This window comes from Microcaecilia unicolor, chromosome 14 (assembly GCF_901765095.1).
Source record: "Microcaecilia unicolor chromosome 14, aMicUni1.1, whole genome shotgun sequence".
Taxonomy (NCBI): Eukaryota; Metazoa; Chordata; class Amphibia; order Gymnophiona; family Siphonopidae; genus Microcaecilia; species Microcaecilia unicolor.
In genome coordinates this window covers 26193085-26214812 of record NC_044044.1, presented here as the reverse complement: position 1 = coordinate 26214812, position 21728 = coordinate 26193085, and the positions used below count along the sequence as shown (strand labels likewise).

At 42.6% G+C, this 21728-nt stretch overlaps 1 protein-coding gene across 1 annotated transcript; it reads right to left on the bottom strand.

The window, feature by feature from the left end:
* Positions 1-1994: 1994 nt before the first annotated feature.
* On the bottom strand, positions 1995-18550 carry LOC115458039 (heterogeneous nuclear ribonucleoprotein C-like). The gene is made up of 10 exons (XM_030187811.1): positions 18409-18550; positions 10517-10611; positions 8714-8796; positions 7072-7341; positions 5990-6065; positions 5783-5836; positions 5257-5420; positions 4971-5084; positions 4210-4340; positions 1995-2308 (listed from the first exon to the last, which is right to left on the bottom strand). The coding sequence occupies exons 1-10, from the start codon at positions 18409-18411 to the stop codon at positions 2228-2230; spliced, it is 1071 nt and encodes a 356-aa protein (XP_030043671.1). The 5' UTR covers positions 18412-18550; the 3' UTR covers positions 1995-2227.
* Positions 18551-21728: the final 3178 nt, after the last annotated feature.

The window sequence follows — 21728 nt, the reverse complement described above, 5'->3', positions numbered from 1 at the left end:
GATGATCCATGAAGCTTGCAACCTTAAGGGTTTGAATAACGAAAGGCACTGCAGAAGTTGATACAACTGCAAGTTGCCTTAAACTGGCATTTCTCACACCTGTTTTTCCCACAATGGCACAAACTCCTGCTGTCTCTCACTCATGAGAGGCATACAGACTTAACTATGTAGAGTGGTTACGCTATGTGGGACTGTAGCAAAAATTGTTTTTTGATTATTTTGTCTTCCACAAGCATCTGATTTTAGACACCAAGACATGGGTCTTTGGACTGTGGGTAGGCATGACACCCTCCCTGAGATGCAGCAGTTGGGGGCTTCCCAACTCCTGGAGGTTGCCTTGATACAATACAAAATTACCATGTTCTGGAGAAAGGTGTGGGTATGTTTCCCTCCTCTTGCAGAATCTTGGAATAGGGTAGATGGTACTCCTGGGAACTAAAGATCCCTAGGTAGATAAGACAATCCCTCCTATTAAAGGGGGAGCTAGAAAGTAATCAACCCCCTTCAGGACTACTGCAGTTACGACACAGTAAATTAGAATTCCTCAGACAATTTAGAATGTCAAAAAAGGCCAAAACCCTGACTAGAAAAGATGAAGTACAGAATTTCTAACTGAAGTCAGGGCAAAGCCCATACACAGGCACAAAGCATCAGAGCGCAGGCTTTAAAAAAAGCTTCAGGATTACTGCAACCAGCCAACACATTCACAGAAAACCCTTTACACTGAAAGCTCTGGAACTTTGTTCTCCTAGGCACCATGCACAATAAAGTGGAAGACTTGAGATGTAAAGAACTTGTCTAATTTTTAGAGAGAGTTTTGAATACCACCACCGTAATGTAAATGAACTTACTTGTATAATTTGGAACATTATTTACATCATTCTGTGTGGACATCATGAAACACTACAGCTCTCAAACGTTGGTCCAATAGAGTCACCTACAACTTGTTTATTGACCTTTATTTATGTGAACAGTAGAAGTAAAGAGCTCCATTCTCTATTCAATTTCTAACATTTATCTGAGGATACGTCAGAACTTACCTAATGGTTTATGCTGAATCTGAATGCTACATCTTGGGAATGTTTAGGAAGAAAGTCATGACTTGGCTATTTAGACCAGCTTTTCTTTGAGTTGTTATACATGTTTGACTCACTAGTCTGTGAATGACTGATTTCATTACAAAACATTTTATGGTTCCGATTTACTGTAATTTTAGGTTTAGGGTTTTGGTAAGAAATAAAATTTTAACAAATGCCACCTGTGCCATTTAACAAAGCTCAAATACAGCATGACTCACTGAATATGGGACATCAGGTGTATTTCAAATATGAAAAAAAATTTGAGAAGCCATACAAAGGAGTCCAAGAAGATGCAGACTGGAACAGAGCTGACATAGGGGAGTATGACCCGATATTGCTTTACTGCTATGACTACTCAAACAAGTGATCATGACTTGTGATGCTTCCTGCGATATCTAACACACAGACCAGAGGCCACTGGACACTTCCAAGGAAATGATCACATCACAGGAATTGTTTGTATAAGGTAAAACATGATAGTGAAAATCATTAACTTCGGTGTTGCACTTCTTTACTGTGGACTTGAACATCAAGAAAAAATGAAGTCTGCTGGTTTCTTATAAATGGGAAACCCAGAAAAAACAAACTGAATGCCTGGCCCACGAAGGATAGCCAGGGTAACTAGTCATTTGCAAAGTACCTTCAAAATAAGAGTGGCTACAGCACTATACTGGGTCACAGGGTCAGTTCTGTCTCTGAGAAAAGAACATCACTTAACATTTATCTGGATCAAGTACTTCCAGATGGGAAAAGGAGTCATCCCTGGCCTGATGGCGAGACAGAGGGAAGACAGCTTTTCCAGATTCAGCAGACTATTTCCGGTATAACCCTGGGAGTGCCCCAAGCTGTGCACTGGGGAACCCACCAACACTCCCCTGTTACTGGAAAGATAACTGCACAGAAAAACAGCCAAACTAAAAACCATACATCCTTTTATTAAGTCTCAAAGAGGTATCAAAATGAAGAAAGGAAAATTACAATGGATGCAAACAAACTACTGAGAAAAGAGGCGCTAGCTGACGTGGGGCAACGAGCACACGAGACGTGGAAAGGGAAGGAGAATGGCGAGGAGGACTGTTGCCAGATGATCTCTTGGGGCGCGCTGGGAAGGGAGGGGAAGAGAGGGCCGCTAAGCTCCAACAAAGCTCCTAACAGTCGTCTTCTCCGTTGGCGCTGTCCCCGTCGTCCTCGCCTTCCTCCGCTTCCTTATCGTCCTTTCTGGCCTCCGGCTGTGAGAGAGGCAGGTAGGATGAGCCAGACCATGGGGAGATGAAGACACAGACAAGGGAAGAGAAGCAGATGGACAGAAGGGAGATTGCAAGAAAGCAAGTGAGAGAAGCAGATGAAGAGAGTGAGAGCAAGAGAAAAGGAAGGGGAGAGAGACATGGGGAGGAAAGTGTTAAAACTAGTTTAGTTTGTTACTAATAGCTGCATTCCTAAAAGCATTTCCTATGCTCTCGCCTGCTCTTCCATCTAATCTTACCAGGACTCTTTCTGGCCAAGTCATTTCCAACATTTTACACTCTCACCAGAGGAAAAGAATAATATGCATACTAAAATTCATAGCCATGTCCCCTGCTGAACATTTTCCCCCCTTGCCACTCACTACCTTAATGTTGTACTTTAAAGGATGACCAAACTACCCGTACCTATTTAATTCCTCTCTATTACCAGATTTAGGTATAGACGCCTTCAGTGCCCAATTCTGATGGCCACTGCTGCCATATCATAAGAACCTGAAGCCACAGTGCCACTGTTCTGTAGGGTGGCTAATCCCGAGCAGCATCAACTATGACAGAAGAATTCAGCAAGGGGCTGGCAACTCCCCTCCTCACCTCCAGCACACAGGCATCTTATTACCACATGCTGAAAACTATCAGAATTTCTGTCACTGCTACTTAGGACTGATTAAATATACGGGACAAGTATGAAAGGTGAGGAGGACATGGACATTATTTTTTTTTGGGTGGGGGTTTATCTCCCTCCTCTTGCTACGCACACACTTGCACTTGAGATATGGTCCTGCCCTTCACTTGGACGAAGATGCCACACAGCAATGATGTCAAACTAAATTACTCATGCATAGAGCAGGAACCAACTACTTGGTAAGCAATCACATTCAGGTAAAGGCAGCCATACACATCAGACAAGGTACACCTACACACATTCTGAAAATGGTACAGGGAATCTCAAACCCTACGAACAGCAGACTGGGCAGAATCAGACACTTAACTATTTAATAGGGAATCATATGCCTAATGCTTGCCCTGTAAGATGCCAATGCAATGGGTAGAGCATCTAATGCGATGATGTGTTCTAAAGTACACTCACTCATACGTGGTGCAACTGCATCAGATGCTTAGTTTGTTCTGATAAAAGTTTTTCACATTTTGATCAAGTCCTTTTGCGCTTCCACAGGCTTATTCTATGCATCCTGCTGCTATAACGCATACTCTGACTAGGTCAAAGGTTCTCTTCCCAATATCCTTTTCCATTTATGCCACAGCAGTTCAGACTGATAAGATTCTCTCTTGTTGACAGGCCAAGACCAGCACACAATGGCCCACTGTTGCCACCTGCTTCCTGAAGAGATCCCTGTTGCACTGCCTTCCTTTTTTACCATTAAGAGCCTTTCTACTTCTTATATCTTAAGTTAAGCCATGCTGATTCAGACTAAGTTTTTCAGTTTGCGGCTTGTAGTCTGGGTTACAAGTACCGAGTTGATCTCAAAAAATCAATTTCTTAATGCTCAACTTTGAGCCACTATTCCCAGGGAAATAATCTCAAGTCTTCTCTGGTTTCCTGTGCCACATAGCCTTACCCACATTTGACTATGCTGAGATCAATGCAAGTAACCACTTGAGGACATGCCTACAGATGAACCTGAAGCAGAAAACAGTTGTTGTGAACTGGTCTTGGCCTGCCAATAGGAAGAACACCCCTTAAGGCTGAACCAAGTGGGTGGACATAAAAAAAAATCTGGCTCTACTGTCTACCTGATCCACATAAACCAAGTGTTTATATAATTATTGCCTCTGGAATATAGTACTTTGAGAGGATTATGTATGCAAAAACATACAAAACACATATTGAATAGTTCAAGTGGTCACTTTCCCCTACATGACCTTACCGTTTCTATACCCTGCTCCTCGTCGTCATCCATCAAGTCTCCCTCCTCACCAGAGTCCACACCCTCCTCAGACTGCATCTTCACATGTATCTCCTCCTTCTTTCCTGATTGCTCATCATCTGTCTTCATCTCTGTAGGGACAGAATTGGAGCTCACACATGAGAAATTCAGGCATTTCTTTTTATGTCCTTACACTGGTCACATGGCTTGGCTGTGAAGTACAATACTGGACTTAAGAGAAACATTAAGTCCACTGCTTAAATGCCAGAGGGAGGAAAAGGTGGCTGCACAAGAAGCAGCTGAGGACTAACAAAGGACAGAGCAGAACACAAGTCACCCAGGCCATCAGTTGGTTGTATTTACAGTAGGAAAAATATGCATACACACAAACATGCCATTAAACGCTGCCTCCTTATTTAAACCAGGTACTCTCTCTAGCAACTGATTCCACAGTTTAAATGTAAGTCACATTAACCCCCACCCTCTATAATTTGTTTTCAGTCAGCTGCTTGTTAGGTTCATGGAGTGTCCCTTTCTTTTTTATCTTTTCCATGTTTAAGACTACTAATCTATTTAGCACTTCTCCATAAGGGAGACATTTCATCTCCTTTATAATCTCTGTTACCCTTCCCTGAACCTTTCTAGTTTTGCTATATCCTTTTTGAGAAGGGGCAACTTGCTGTGCTAGTGAAGAGCATTGAATCTTTTAGCTGTCCACTTGAATGGCAACCTCACTTGCAGTCATAAGACAGAGCTTTTACCCAATTGTTTGTTCTGCTCCCTGTCGATCCTCTCTAGGCTCTCCAACAGAGAATCCACTTTCTGCTTGATTTGGCTCAGCTCCTTTTTGATGGTCTGCAGGTCATCACCTTTCACTGACAAATCAGACGAGAAATGAAGTGAAATATTTCAAGGGCCCTCTGCACAAACATGCTATGACAATGTAAAGGATGACCAAAACTGCAATATCTGTATCAGTATTCAAATGTCTATACTTCCTCGTTCTTCCCTGCTGTGTAACTCATATGCATTTGTATGTATACTCACACTTCCCAGACTTAGAGGAGGATCCTCTTTGGCTGCTCTTAGAGTTGAAACCACTCTTCCCTCGACGGGAGGTGTTTCCCGACACTCGCTGGCGCTTTGACGGCACCACAGCTCGGGCAATGGGAGGAGGTGGAGGCACACGTGCTGCTGGGTAGCTGTACATCCTCAAAAAGAGCAGGTGGTGGTTGGGAGAGGGGAAGAGAAAGAGCAAAAGGAAGAGAACAGTATCATTCTCAGAGCCCAGGACAGGACCACACATGAACTCAGCTTCTGCAGAACTAAGCAGAAGCACAGGAAGTAATGTCCTTTCGGACTCACAAGAAAGGATCCCCCTCATTACACCTCCTGAGGAGGTCTCCCCAAAAGGGAGGTAGGGAAGACACAAACAGTGTCAAGTGTAGTCAGAAAGCAACAAATTGTTGACTGGGACTTACAGAAAGTTTAATTTATTAAATTTAAAATTGTCTTTATATGCAAAGGTTCCCCAAAGTGGAAATGCCATAAAAGGATCTGAACTGAAGCAGACAATATACCTTTCATAAAATCCCGCTGAAAATCATAGTCCAGGTCAAAAGAAGAACTGAAATAAAAGAGAACGTGTGGGATGTAATAAAAGAGGCAGCTACACAAGAACAGCAGGCTGTGAGGGACTCGCAGATCACAAGGAAGACGGATACAAAAAGGTACAGATGTATGGGGAAATGTGGTGTATATAAGTAAGTCAGGGACTCACCCGTACATATCTGCTGCAGACCTCTTTACTCCCGCCTTGCCGCGATTCAATTTGGGCTCGGCTGCCAGATTAATGTCTGAAAAGAAACAGCATGATAAAGGATAAACACATTTTCTGATCTGCTGTGAATGCAGGCATGCTAGAGAGTGGTGCTAACTACCATCACTTCAGACTGGTAAACGTAGGGGCTCATTTTCAAAGCACTTAGACTGACAAAGTTCCATATGTCACTATGTAAAACTTTGTCCAAGTGCTTTGAAAATGTGCCTCCATGTAACTTTGCCAGTCTAACTGCTTTGATTGCTCTTAGTGACCTATAGCGAAGGAGAGTTCTTTTTTTTGCCCCTCCCCTACTTACTAAATTATTCAAAAGCTACAGAAGACACCTGCTGGTAGGCGGACTTAACCCACTAGGTCCTGGATTCATCTGCTACAAGTGACAAGGAAATTAAGATTTCCAGATTTCCTCTAAGGCAATACACAATCATTTAAGATATCACAGTCTACATCATGTTGTGACAGGTCTAATCAGAATTCTTCATTCAGTACACAAACCATGAAATGTAATCACTCACTACTACAGCCTTTCAATTACACAAGACTAAATGAACTTAACTATTCCTCCAAATGTGACCTGCTGAGAAAAAGGTATCAAAGTGGGGTGACTTATTTATACCACAAGACAAAGGAGTATCAACTGCATAAGCCTGCAAAAATTTCAGCCTCAGGTATGGACTAAATTGAGAAACATAGATCAATAAAAAAAATAATTAACGCCAGAAATCACATACACCCCATTTTAGGTGCTTGCAGTTTTTAGGTTGTAGAACACGAAAATAGTTGTGAGAAAAAATTGCATAACCCCACTCTACTGACCCTACAGAACACAAACTTTCAAAAACGAAGTTGCCCTTCCAAACTTTTATAGTCTTTATCTCTGTTATTTGTAACCCCACTTTTGGTACTTTCCCCTCATGGGTCACAAATTTCATTGCTGCTCCTGCTAACCATGCATATGGATCATGTCATTCGCAGGACTGATGAGATTAAAGTGAGATAGGATGGAAGGAAGCTCAACTCACCCAGGACTTGTCCAGCAATCATGCGGCCATCTTCACCAGCCACAGCAGTGCGGGCATTGCGCTCGTTGGCGTACTGCACGAAGGCAAAGCCCTTGTGCACCGAGCATCCCACGATCTTGCCATACTTAGAAAAAATAGTCTCGACATCGCTCTTCTTAACCACCAATGTGTTCAGATTGCCAATGAAGACCCGTGAGTTCAGTGAGCGCGGGTCTGTCTTGTTCGTCACATTGCTGGCCATACCGACGGTAAGTGGACGGGTGGCAGCACCTTGAGGAATGGGATGGAGGCACAAAGCATCAAATCAATTCGGTAACAAAATCCTCCCAGATATCAATTATAGCTTCTCAGGGTAGCAGCTGAAATGGCTCCTACTAAACAAGCAACAACCTTCTACGACTCACTGCCAATACTCCCACTCCAATGGGCCATTTCAGTTCTTGCATCCAGTTTAACTGGATTTCCAGCATTCTCATTATACCTGCAGAAGTACTGGAGAATCTATGGATCTGAAAAGCAGTCGGCTTGGCCAACAGAGTTAAGACCTGGCCCTTAACTGCATGTATACTAAGCAGAACACGCTGCTAAAATAGTGCAGAAATTTGAGTACAGCAGATGAATTTGGTACACTGGGATCAATATTCTAAGCAATTTAACTTGGCAGGAGAGGCTCCTGCCTGGTTAAATTACTTGGGTGGGGCTGTCAATATTCAGCCACATTTAACTGGATAGTGCCGCTGAATATCGGCACTAACTGGGAAAATGAAGCTGACGATTGTGGGCGACTGGGGACAATTGGAACTTATCAAGTTATGTGCTGAATAATCAGCACTTACCCATATAAGTGAACTGGACAAATAGGACTTCAAAATACACAGTCCTATTTTTGTCCAGTTAGTGCTGAATATCGCATATAAGTGTGAGCCTTCAATATCAGGCCATAATGCCGATGGCAGCAAAACACAAAACAAAAAACCCAACCATTAACCAGCACTGGCTGAATATTTCCCCCACTGTATGTAACTTTTCCTGCCTATCCACCCCCCTACCTGTGATCACTTAATTGCTGCAGATTTTCTTTAAAAAAAAAAAAAAAAGAGGCTGCTTATGTGGCTAGCAGATAGCTTCCAGTAAAGCTGAATAATTGTAATTCAGAGTGAGCCCTACTTCCATACTCGCATTTCAGGCAGCACTCTGCACTCCCATCAAAGACATGAGCTCCATTCCTGAATCTGGCTTCTACCCTTCTTTGCAAACTGGCTGGGGCTCTAAATGTCGAGGAAGCAGCATTTACAACTTCTAGCAGGCAGGGAGTTTGTCAGCACTCAGTAGCAACATTTAGTAGCTAGAGTTGTGGACAAAAGTAGAGGAAAGCAATTCTAGTTCTTGGGACTGCAAACTATTCATGTTTTTAGGATATTCCCAATGAATGTAATGCCACACTGGGAAAAGACCAAGGGTCCATCAAGCCCAGAATCCTGTCCACGACAGCGGCCAATCCAGGCCAAGGGCACCTGGCAAGCTTCCCAACAAATAGCTGTAGTGGGAATTGAACCCACTTCCCCAGGATCAAGGTCTGCTGCTCTAACCACTAGGCTACTCCTCTACTTTCAATATGCATACAAATCAATTTCATACATACTCATTATGTTTTCTGGATAACTACTGGTCTGGTGACCCTGTTCAGGAGGGAGATGCAATGGTGTTCCGGGGCCAGGAGTCAAACTGCAATGGATAAGCTCAGTTGAGAGTGGAATACAAATGGATAAAAGTCCTAGGCATCTGCAAATGAAGGCTCATGAAAAACGTTGCCATGAGGATACTACTACACATACACAAACTAAAATAAACTTCTGTTCAATACTGGGTCACAAGCATTCCACATTTTACTTGCCAGGTTAGAGCAGGTTTTAAAAATCCCCCCCCCCCCCCCCCCCCCCAGAAGGTACAGGCACTGCACTCCTGCAGATCACATATTTAGGCGTCAAAGATACTTGGGAAATCTAAAAGTTTAGTCCTGCCTGTCCTTGATTAGCATCCCTCCAGACGAGTGGGAAATACCAAAGTAGCAATCTTCAAGGGCATGGACCAGACAGACCAGCCCTCAGAACCCTTTCACCAAAAGCTTAATCTTCTGTTGTCTAATCACCATCCTGATGCATGAAAGAGTGCAAGATGTCTACATGGCCACTCTGCTAACTTCCTGAGGTGGGACTAAGGCTGTTCTTTGCTCAACATGAAGCCTGTCTCCTTGTAGAATGTTTAGTAAAAAAACAAAAAACAAACACAAAAAGGAGTAAAACAGTGTAGTACACACACACACACAAAAGTGACTTAACTGTTTCAATTATTTTGGAAAGTGCAGTTTGAATCACTGTAATCAACACATTCACCCCTAGTGGAGAAAAACAAAATAAAACAGTACTCATGTCACTTCATTATTTTTTTTTTTAATGAATCTCATATCTTACAAGATATCACACAGAGAAGCCCCTACCTACATGAATCACCTTATCGACCTCCCAACCAGGAACAGTTTGAAGTCTTCCTGTACTTACCTTAATCTACACCTCCCCAACCACAAAAGTGTTAAGTACAAATCTCTCTTTGCATCAAATTTTTCCTTTTCAGGTAGCCAGCTTTGGAATGCTCTACCAAGACCTGTCCGTACCATCAACGGCCTTTTGGCCTTCAGGAAAGCACTGAAGACCCATCTGTTCAAGATAGCCTACCCTAACGATTCAACCTAACCAAAACTTGCCCGCATGATTCTTATTGACATTTATTTTACATTGACCATATTCCCATTATCCTTATTGCTACCCCATATCCATTCCTTTCCATCTTTCTACACCTAACTCCCAACGCTCAATTCCTTATGCACCCAATTCCTCTTATGTTCAATTTACTTATAATTTGTAATTCTTTATATTGCTACTATGTAAACCGCATTGAGCCTGCCATGTGTGGGAAAGCGCGGGGTACAAATGTAATAAATAAATAAAATAATCTTCATAGTGAGTTCCAAGCGAGACAAATCACAGGTTAAAAATTCCACCTTTTCAAAATACAATTATTGTTCAGTATATCCAAATCAAACACAATCTGTCTCGCTTGGAACTCATATGAAGATATGAGATTCATTAAAAAAAAAAAAATAATAATGAAGATATATGAGATATGCAAAAGAAATACGAAGTAAAGCAAGTACTGAGGTTTTTTCTCCACTAGGGGTGAATGCGTTGATTGACAATCAATGATAGTGATTCAAACTTCACTTTCTGAGGCAGTTAATTCATTTTTTTGACCCTTATAGAATGTGTTTTCAGCACTGAAGAAACTGGCCCTTGAGCAGGCAGGCAAGGCAGCAAATCAACTTCTTAAACCAAAGGGGCCAGTCATCCTAGAGGGGGCCCCACACTTCTTTCTGCCAAATAGCACAAACTTGTTTGATCTCCTAATTCTTCCTTCCTCTTCAAATAACAGCACAATGTTCTCCTTACATCCAACTGATGAAGCAAGTTCAAAACCTGAATTCTCCTGAAATACCAGAATAGAAATAGGTTGATTTAGATGAATAGAAAACAATTTTGAGATAAAGGAAAGGACTGGCCACAGAACTACTACTTTCTCCAAGACATGACCAAGAACAGCTCACAAGGCAGGCTCTGCCTTACTGAACAGATAGCCACCAAGAATACGGTGTTCAAGATGAGATCTTTTAAGGTTGCATGCTGTGGAGGGCTTAGATGGTGCAGCTACCAATGTAGAGAGGATCAGATTCAGTTCCCAAGGGGGCACTACAAGACGCCTGGGTGGGCTCAACAATTTATCTCTCAGGAACAGAACCGCATCCGCCTGGGACACCACAGAGCGACAGCTCACAAGATCTCTACCACTGCTATCTGCAGCCTCAGCGAGATGAAGACTGACCCCTACCTAAGCTATCCTGAAAAAGATCTAGAATCTCCAACACAGAGAGCTTCAAAGGCTGAAACTGACATTATTCACACTACTGCTCAAACTCATTAAAGACGTTGAGTTCTTCCACAAACTCAACATAGCTGTAAGCAGCTGAATACCACATCCTTGCGCTTTCATGAGCCAAGCCAAAAAACAGACCTGATCTGCACCCGGCATCCAAACTGGGCTCTGCACTAAAAGACTTTCTCCCATGGGCGACATCAACAGAACATCCTCTTGCAACTGCCAAGAGGTCTCTGTATCAGGGCCTTCTTGGACAATCCAACATTACCAACACAATGAGCCCCCAGTGGCACTCTAGACTCATCTCAGTAGTGGCCACATAAAACAGGTTTCCCTTGAGGACACTGCTGAACAAACACACCTAAACCTTCTGCCCCAGCAGTTGTGCCTTCAACTGAAAACAAAGTCTGAGAATATTGGTCTCAACACCACGAGACCCATCACTGGAGCCCCCCACCTCTAAACAATGAGTTGGAAGGCTTCACCTGCCAAGCTCCACTTCTTGTGTGCCTGCTTGAGTAATCTGCCTGCACACAGTCCACTCTGGCACCATGGACTGCTGAGGAATCTAGGAGGTTGCACTCTACCCAGTGCCATCAAGATCTACTACTACTACTTATTTCTATCCACTTACTGTACTACTCCCTTGGGTTTCGATTCCTTTCTGGAGTTTGACGTAAGTTACAGCCATAACACTATCCAAGATCAGGTGAACAAGCCTTGCCCTGCACCAATGACTGAAAGGACTTCAGAACACACACAGCTTTCATCTCAAAGAAAGCAACAGGGCCTCTTCCATGACCATTTTCAGTCAGTCACCTTGCCCTGACAAGGACTGCCGCAGACCTCAAGAATGGCATCCGTCATGCTTTTCCAGACTAATGCTTCACCTCAGATTCAACGAACACAGCCACCAAGACAGACTGCTCCTCAACTATCTCCCAACATTGGCTCTCAGGTGACCAGCGGGACAGGAAGACCTCTGTAACTGGTGCATATGGGCTCTTTCCCAAGTCCAAGATGGCTGCCATGGACCCCAGCACTTATAGATAATCCCAGGCCATCAGCGTGAATTCTTGAGTAGCCTTGAACCGACAATTTCTGATGTCTCTCTCTCGTCAAAACCACCTTCCTTTGCTGGGTTATTGAACAAGGACCCCAAGTACTCTATTACTCACGCTAGAACCAACTTGCTCTTAGGGTTATCAGCCAGCCTACATCTTTGAGAATCACTTAAGTGGTGGCCTTCTTGCTCTCCTTGTACAATTTTGAACATTACCCAAGTATGATGTACCAATAATTCTACTCACCTCAATGCTACTGCCACCAACCACCATCACCTTGGAAAAGGTTCTTGGAGCTGTGGTCAGACCAAATAGCAGCGCACAAACCTGAAAATGCATCCCCAAACAGCCAAATGCAAGAAAATGCTGCTCTCTGCACCATACGGATACGTATGTATGCCTCCGTCAGATCCAAGATGTGAGGCTCTCGCCATCGGACCACTGCTATTATAGACCACAATGCCCTAGAATCTGCAATGCCCCCGTTGACTCTTGAGATCTAAAATGGGCTTTCCATTGTGGGCACTACAAAAAGTGGAACACTGACCTTGTACTTGGCTTGTCTAAAGAGACCAGGACCACTGCATTTAAGTGGAGCAACCTTTTCGTAATTGTCTTGACCGCTGCCGCCTTTGTAGCTGACCATCAGGAAAAAGTAGCCATACTGGGTCAGACCAATGGTTCAACTAGCCCAGTATCCTGCTTCAAAGTGGCCAATACAGGTCACCAGTACCTGGCAGAAACACAATTAGTAGCAGCAATGGCTTTTCCTGTCTCCATCTCAATAACAGACTATAGACTTTTCTTCCAGAACTTGTCCAAACCTTTTTTAAGCCAAGAAATGCTAACCAGTTACCACATCCTCCGGCAGCGAGTTCCAGAATTTAACTATTCGAGTGAAAAAATAATTCCTCCGATTTATTTTAGAAGTATTTACATGCAATTTCAAGTGTCACCTGGTCTTTGTACTTTTTAAACAAGTGAAAAAAATCGATTCACTACTACCTGTCCTACTCTACTCAGGATTTTAAAGACCTCACATATCTCCCCCTCAAGTCATCTAAGAGCCCTAACCTCTCTAGCCTTTCCTCATACGGGAGGAGTTCCCATTCCCTTGATCATTTTGGTTGCTCTTCTTTGAACCTTTTCTAATTCTGCTATATCTTTTTTGAGATGCGGCGATAGTCAAGGTGAGGTCACAACATGGAGCGACAGAGGCATTATAATGTTAGTCTTATTTTGCATCCCTTTCCTAATAATTCCTAGCATCCTGTTTGCTTTTTTGGCCACCGTCACACTTTGAAGACCCACTGATTCAAGTTTATTTGGGCCCATCAACGCAACACACACACACACCACCTAAGACAGGGTTCCTAAATTCAGTCCTCAATGCCCAATTTACACAATGAATACGAAATCTATTTGCAAGCAATAGTAGTGAATGCAAATAGATCTCATTGTGTAATCCTGAAAACCAGGCTGGGTTTGGACATCGAGGACAGAATTTTATAACACCTACCTCTGGTCCTCCAATTTGGGGAACACCTGAGTGGATTCCCAAAACCTCACCGAGCTACCCTAGCACCTCCAGTGACCCCTGCATAGAACTCCCTTCCTACTCTCCAATTCCTCTGAAAGGGCTAGTCCCAGCTCACCCTACCATGCCTAAACTTCCCTGAAGCAATCCCTAGTCAACAGAATGAACTGACCTCACATGATCCTCTGCAGCTGAAGCATCTTGGATCAGACACGCTTACCAATTTTTCCAGATCCTTACCATACAACTCTCCCTTGCAGGGGCAACTATGATGATCTGTAGAAAGCCACAGATCCCGGTACTAAGCTTCCATGAACCACTAAGGTTACAGGCAACTCAAAAGGCTTGCTTCAGATGTTTCCATACACTGGTGCTGTGCATGCTTCAGAGCTGTGCGTATTTCTTCAGGCATAGTGGTTTTCTCTGTAACTTGACACCACAGCATTTACCTCTGGGAAGCACAGTACTCTTCATTCTCCCATTCTGTAGTTCTCATATCCCTGATGGCCTGGTGGACCAGAAAGGCTTGAAGTAGCTTCTTGACTCCTTCTAGCAGAGGATTCTCAGACTGTGCACTCTCCACTGGCTGATCTGAAACCTGCAGTACATAGTACTGCCATACTGAGAAAAGACCAAGGGTCCATCAAGCCCAGCATCCGGTCCTCTGACAGCGGCCAATCCAGGCTTCAAGAACCCGGCCTGTGGAAGGACACTGACAGGACCTGTGCAATTAGATATGCCAATTCGTCCCCCCTGGAAGAACCTCTTCTTCTATCTAATCTTGACCCCAGAACAGGGTACTGCATCCTTCTCTGCCCATGCCTAGTGAGTTAAGGCCGTTCTGTCAAGTGAGATATGCTGTTTCTTGGTTCTCCAGGTCCCATCTGCATAGACCTCCAGGATTCTGAGCACCTCCACCGGGTGGACCAGACCTCAGACAAAGTGCCTTGTGCATTAGGAGGCCAAATTCCATCGAGGCACCTTGCAAACTGCACTCTGGGCTGAATTCTGGCTCAAGTCTTCCCAGTTCCCAAAACATGCCCTCTTGTTTCAACATCCAGCTCGATACCAGCAGGCTCACCTCCTTCTCTTCTAGCTCAGCAATGGTATATTTCCTGCCAAAATCAGGCCTTTTATGATCACAAGACCTCCTCATCTCACCAGACCTGCATGCAGCCTCAGTCTCTACTAAAAAGATTCCTTCTCTCCGTTGCAAGTTTTAATTTTGGAAATAAATACATTTGGTTAATAGAGTCCTATTTCTCAGGGAGTGGGAAACAACTAGCCTAGTCCAAAGTGTAGCACACCCTAAGGCATGGGTCGGCTCTAGATGGACCAAGCCTGGCTGCTGTAGTCCTCCAGTGTCCCAAGTTTCCTTATTCCAACTTTTTTTTGTTTGTTTTTAAAGTAAAAAGAAAAACACTCATTAGAATCTACCCTAACCCAATTCCCTCCAATTTGGCATAAGAAACCAGTCACTGACTGCGTAGGACACCTCACCTACCACCCTGCTTAAGACCGAGAAATACTGACTAGCACAGTGGTTCCCAAACCTGTTCCTGGAGGCACCTCAGTCAGGTTTTTCAGATATCCACAATTAATATTATGAGAGATATTGCATGCACTGTCTCCACTGCATGCAAATCTCTCTCATGATATTGATTGTGGATATCCAAAAACCTGACGGGCTGGGGTGCCTCCAGGATACGGATTGGGAAACACTGGACTAGAGAGCAAATGCACAGTATACTAAATGATGATGATGTTACTAGTCAGCAGTTCTGTGTCTCTATTTGCTGACAATGGACGACCAACTCACACATTGAATTGGTCTAGAGGGCTCTAAAGAAACTTCATATTATCCAGAAATGACTATCTGATATGACATTCAGAGGCAAAAAGTACATGGCTGTGTAAATGAGCAATGAAGCACTACAGCCTTGTATAAAATGCATTTAAATTAACTGAACGTTTAAGGGCCTCTTACTAAACCGCACTAGTGATTCCAAGCATGGCAAATGGGCTGCATTGCTTTTGCTGTGTGGAATTGCTAGCGTTGGTTAGTACAAGAGGCCCTTAACTATAAATGTTGCAGATATCAAGTCTTATGCTTCTGCACCTCACTGTTCCCCTTTCTCCTCCACCCTTGGGGTTGGGGGTACTAGTAATTTTGCTCTGATTGTTTAGTCTTCTGGCTCAATCCACATACAACTTGAATCTAGAATAGATGCCATGGGCCTTCACTCATGACTACTCTATTTTCCCGTCTTTTTTATACTCCCTCCTAAATCCTTATCATTACAGGCAAGAGTCCTTTAGACAGGGAACATGCACCTGGCCACCTTCCACAGCACTGTAATCAAGGGCCCTAATCTGGTGATATTGCTAGCACATGATGATCGACTCCTTCTCTACCAGGGGCTATAAATGCTGCTTTTGCAACTTCACCAGGAGGCGGTGACCTGACCCAGGAATCAAAATCAGATCTTTCGAGAGCCATTCATCTGGCTCAGTGGTCCAGCTTTACATGCATCACTACAGGTCCTGTGAAAAGTTTAACCTAGAGTTTGTGATCCAAAACTATTAAAAACAAAAACAACCTAACAAGAATCGGGAATAAAAGCAAGACTATTTTTTTTAGCAGTTGAAGACCTCCTAGATTACAGGGAGACAGCACAGCCAAGTGGTAAACAAGTCTGTTCTATAAAAGGTGTTCCAGGGTTATAGAATGCCTAGTGGGAATTCAGACGTGAGGAATTTGCGCAGGCCAAAATGTGGTATAAATCTTGGTGCGTACCCCCCAATGTTATTAACACTGTAATTCATTGGAACGCCCCTGACCCACCTATGGCCATGGCCCCTTTTGGGCTGTGAGAGAATTTGGGCGTGATTATAGAATTGTGTACTGCCAGATCAGTGTGCAAATCTAAATTAGTGCCAATTACCATCAATAATTGTTAGCCAAGTATTAACCTGTTAACTAATTTATTTACATGCAAATCTCAAGATGGCACACAGATTTATAGAATCCAGGGTTAAATGTCAATTCTATAATGGCAACTGGGGCCCAGGTTCCGTTATAGAATACTAGTTGGCATTTACACATACACACTTAAGCCATATCAATAGCAAATGTACAGACACATACCTAATGTAGCATTTAGTAGCGTATGTTACACATGCAAATGTGGGATCTGCCCAGCTATGCTAAAGAATACCACCGAGCACAGGGCCAGCACTTTTGTATGCACTAATCGTATGCAAATACTGGTATTGTGTAACTTACAGTGCAATTTGTGCCTAATTTTAGGTGACTCGTTATAGAATGAGGGGACGTAGAGCACACTTCTGCAAACTACAGTATGAAGCCCAGTGAAACAGCAGTGCTTACAGAGCAGGAGAACAATCTTGGGATTGTGACCAGACTGCAGCCACATAATGCTGTAGTTCAGAGCCTGGTGCCTTGTGTTTGACATCATTGCTGCCGAGAACCTCCAAAAAGCTCAGGGAAGCAGCCTCTCTCCCCTCTTTCCCATTTTAATATGTATAGATTGAATGTAAGGAGAATGCCTATTCTGCATCAAGCCAATGGGCAAGTGTTTAACAAGCATTCCATCCGTCTCAGCCTTATAAGCCCTCTTCTGCTGTGTGCAACTGCCACATATTTATTCTGAAGGCAGCTCTGAAAAGGAAGAATGAAGAGAAATTTGCAAGGACTATACCGAGAGACCACAATGGTCACAAAATAAAAGCATTTACAGCTATTGAGGCAGACAAGGGGAAGCCACTGCTTGCCCTGGGATTAGTAGCATGGAATGCCTACTATTTGGGTTTCTGTCGGGTGCTTGTGGCCTGGACTGGCCAATGTTGGAAACAGGATACTGGGCTAAATGGACCACTGGTCTGACCCAGTATGGCTATTCTTATGTTATGTATATGACCATGGAAGCTGCTTTCTCCATTTATGTGCACTGGTGGTACACCATCACAACCCAAGTGAACTGAACTTACTATCCTCTAGAGTCTACCTATTGTGCCAAGATTTCCGTGTGGAAATTGAAGTGTATTCCATAACAACGTGAACCTAATTGATTAACAAGCCAATCAAGCAAACTAATTGGCATTAATTAGAATTTACACACAGCTGCCTAGACCTATTCTATAACGTGCTGTGCATAAATTGCAAGTTGCATAGTTGAAAAAGGGGGCATGGCCGTGGGTAGGTCATGTGTTTCTAAAAACTATATGCATTGTTATACAATACACGCAGTCTGCGCCTTATTTAGGCACCAGCATTTACAACAGATTTTACATGGCTAACTGCCCATGACTACATTTAGTCATGTGAATGGGCACTTGACCTATTCTATAAATCATGAGAAAACTTTGGCTTATTCTATAAAGTACTCCTAAACTGCGGCGTACTTTGTAGAATGTGATTAAGTGAATTTCAAATTTTTTTAAGGCAGAATTTATAGAATCTAGTCATATATACAGACCTATGGAAAAAGACACCATTAACCAGTGAGTGAGTAGCAAGCTGTTTGTGTGGGTCCAAGCACCTGAAGTAGGAGAGTAATGAATGTCAGAATGGAGTCTAGCAGATGCATTCACTCAGAAGAGTGAAATGAGAAGGAAACCACGTGGCTGCTCTCTCCCAGCAATCTTGATATTCTTGTGCATTCTTGTTCCTCCAGTTTTGTTAAAAAGCATTCACCTCTCCCCCAACATGCACACCACCCCTCTTACCATTGCTCCTACGTGGATAGCTTCTGCCCAGCAGCCTAGGCCACTTCCAGGCTCCGGTCCATCAGGCAAAGCTGGGGCAAGATTTGCAGGGGGAGGAGGAGGGAGGTCAAAATGAGGAATACACCAGCCTGGGAGGTTTAGGGAGTGGAGGGGCTTTGGCAGGCCAAGTGAAAAACTTTTTGAATATTACCATTAAGGAAATGGGACAGCATCACATCCTATATCAGCAAACTCCAAAAATACATGAGCAGAAAAGTAAAAATAAAATGTATATAGATTTAAAATATTTAACACTTTTAATAAAGTCAGAAACAGAAAAACTAAATGTGCAGCCAGTTACATCAGTTACTTTTTTGGCTGAGAATATGGGTTGGGGGAATAGGGGAGAGAAAAAATGAACGCAGAAATGTGACAGCAAAGCATTAGCAGAAAAATTAAAAACCTTCTTCAGATGGAACAACAGCTGTGACCTTTCCCTTTTGCCCCACTAACAGTATCCTTCCCAAGTCAGAAAAAAAAAATCAGATTAATGCCCTCTCCCCACACAAAAATATCAATTCATTAAACACTAGAAAGCATTAGCAGTAGTGACAAATCACAATCAAAAAGGAATTATTGGAAAGGTAGGAAAAATGTGGAAAAAAACAAAAATAAAATAGAGACTTACTGTAGTCGACGGTCAAAAACCCTGGCTGGAAAAAAACAGAAAATAAAAGAATAAAAACAGTCCATATTATAAAATTGTTCTTTGCTTTTCCTTAAAAAAAAACAAAAAACAAAAATTAGCATTTGATCCTAAGTTTTAGCTTTAAATGACATCCACAAGCCCAGGGGAGTTGCTAACAGGTAATTCAGCAATCACGATTTTCAACCACTTATTGTTCTTTTCCACTGAAAAATATTAAAAATACTAAAAATAGCAATACACCAGAAGTCAAACACCTTTCATCTTACAGCGGGCTAGCACACCGCCTCTCACCCATTCGCTGTGGAAAAATAAAAAAAATAAAAAATAAAAAGTTGTAAAAATAAAAGGTTCAGTGAAAAATCCATTTAAAAATTACATTCTCAAGTCCAAGTTTAGGTGAAAACCTTGCTTTTTTTCCTTTTAAAAATGGTGGGCCCAACAGCTGTGAAGCGCCATTTTAACGCAGTATCAATGCTAAGGAGTTTTGTGTTTGCTCTGGGGAATGGGACAGGGCAGGGATCACATGTATTTATTTTTATTTATGACAGTAGCAGAACTCCCATAAAGCAGGATTCGGTGGGGGGGAGGAAAAGGGAAACTGGTCGCCTCGCTGCCCTGTGGAAGGAGAAGGGGAAGAGTGAGTCAGGGTTCTTTGGTAAAGGTCATACAGCCCTTCAGAGACAAAATAAGGCTCTAGGGTTGTATCTACTCAGAGCGTCTTGACATTACAAAACTAGTTTCAGTGAAATTCAAACATCTGGGAAGTATCTATTTCTATACTGCTATGTGCTCTGTAAGACAGAGCACTTTTGGAATAACTCCAATGTCTATTCTGGGATTCACAGCTTAGATTTGCTTAACTTTTTTTTTTTTTTTGATTACACATTTTTTTCACCCAGTTATTTATAGAGAAAGCAAGGGAAGTAGCAGCTCAGAGTTTATTCTGTGCAGGTACTAGTCCCTCACTTATCCGGAGACATCAGATTAAGCAGCAATCTCTGTTTAGTAAATTGAGATTTCCTTAAAATTGAGACAGTTGGGGTGTGCATGGCTTCTAAGTAGCCAGGACCTTGAAACTTATTCATGAATTTTAAAGATAAAGCACTAACGTTAGAAAAAACCCCAAAAGAAAACAAATACAAAGGCCTGAAAATAGAAATCTAATGTGGTCTTTTCTCTCATTTCCTTAGCAGATTGATTTTTGTTTTTGGGAGGGGGGAGAAAAAGGAGCTTGCCCAACATCATGGTTGGCTCAATAGTTTGTTCTGGTAAGAACATAACTAAGGTTAGTTTTAACACTTGTGAGAACGTTTGTATGTTCACGAGTGTTTACTATTTTTTTTTAACAATTGTTTATATGTAAACTGCTATGACTAGTACTGCTGGTATCAGTGATCTACAGATTTTAAATAAAGATTATCAACCTTTGTTTCTGATCAGTTTTATTCTTCCTATTTTCTGAAAGACATCAGTCCCAGAAATTGAGCCTAAACACACTCTACAGGAGACCTAACTTTACCTCTCATCTTCAGAGTGTGTTATTTTAGGTTACACCAGCAATACAGGGCTGAAGGGGCACCTATTGGTGACTGAACCTGGATCCCAGGAGCAAGAAGATAGCCTGTCCTAATCCAAAACACATTTGTGCTGTCCATTCAATCTTTTTTTTTTTTTTTTTTGGGGGGGGGGGGGGGGGGGTAAAGGTTGCCAATCGGACACCTACTTGATAACAGTCGAACAGGACATAAGTATTATTGTTTTTGAAATGATTGCTCTGCCTCTATGTATCTAGTTCTTTTTTCCCCCAGATCTGCATGAACCCCTGCCTGACGGCTGCTGCTCAAGCTCACACAAATAAGCCTTAATCTCAAAGAGCAGCTGGACACTTGGTACAGATGGCTTAAGGCAATCTAACTAGAACAGGTGAAATTAGTTTCTTAGCACTCTTTCCCAGCCTATATTACCCAATGCCCCAACATACCCCCCAATCCACATTCTATCAAAACTACACAACTATGGAATTTGCATCTGATTTGAGGTGGGAGTGGAACTCAAAATTGAGCAATGACATGAAATGGAATGGTTATAGCACTACTGAGAAATTTCTCACCACGTTAAAACAGTAGTACTTGGGAAAACTATTTTAGACAGCTTGCATTAACTGCTGTCTAAATCAAAACCTATGGAGATTTAGTTTTCATTTTGATATTTTATTAATTTCATAACACTTTTCCAGAGCCCTTTCTGCTTAGGTAATGAGGAACAGCACTGTTGCTGTGCTGAACTGGATCAGAAACATACAAACTGAACATGAATGCATCACAGACAGCTCAATACAGGATCTGTAGAAAATTTTAAACTAAAGCTGTGTGATAATAGCATAGGCTTTATTCCCAAACCAAGAAAAAAAAAAAACTGAAAGGAAGTCTAGGAAAGAGCCAGATAGAGCTCTAATTTTGAAACATCAGTACTGCTGCTTTAAAAGTTGGCAAGTTCCTATAATAAACACCACCAAGTTCCCTCCCCCAAACCCGGCATACACGCACCATCATGGCGTCACTGGCTGAGACCGAAAAATTCAAACACACAAAGACCTGTAAAAAGAATTTTTAAATGGATCACCACACTGGCC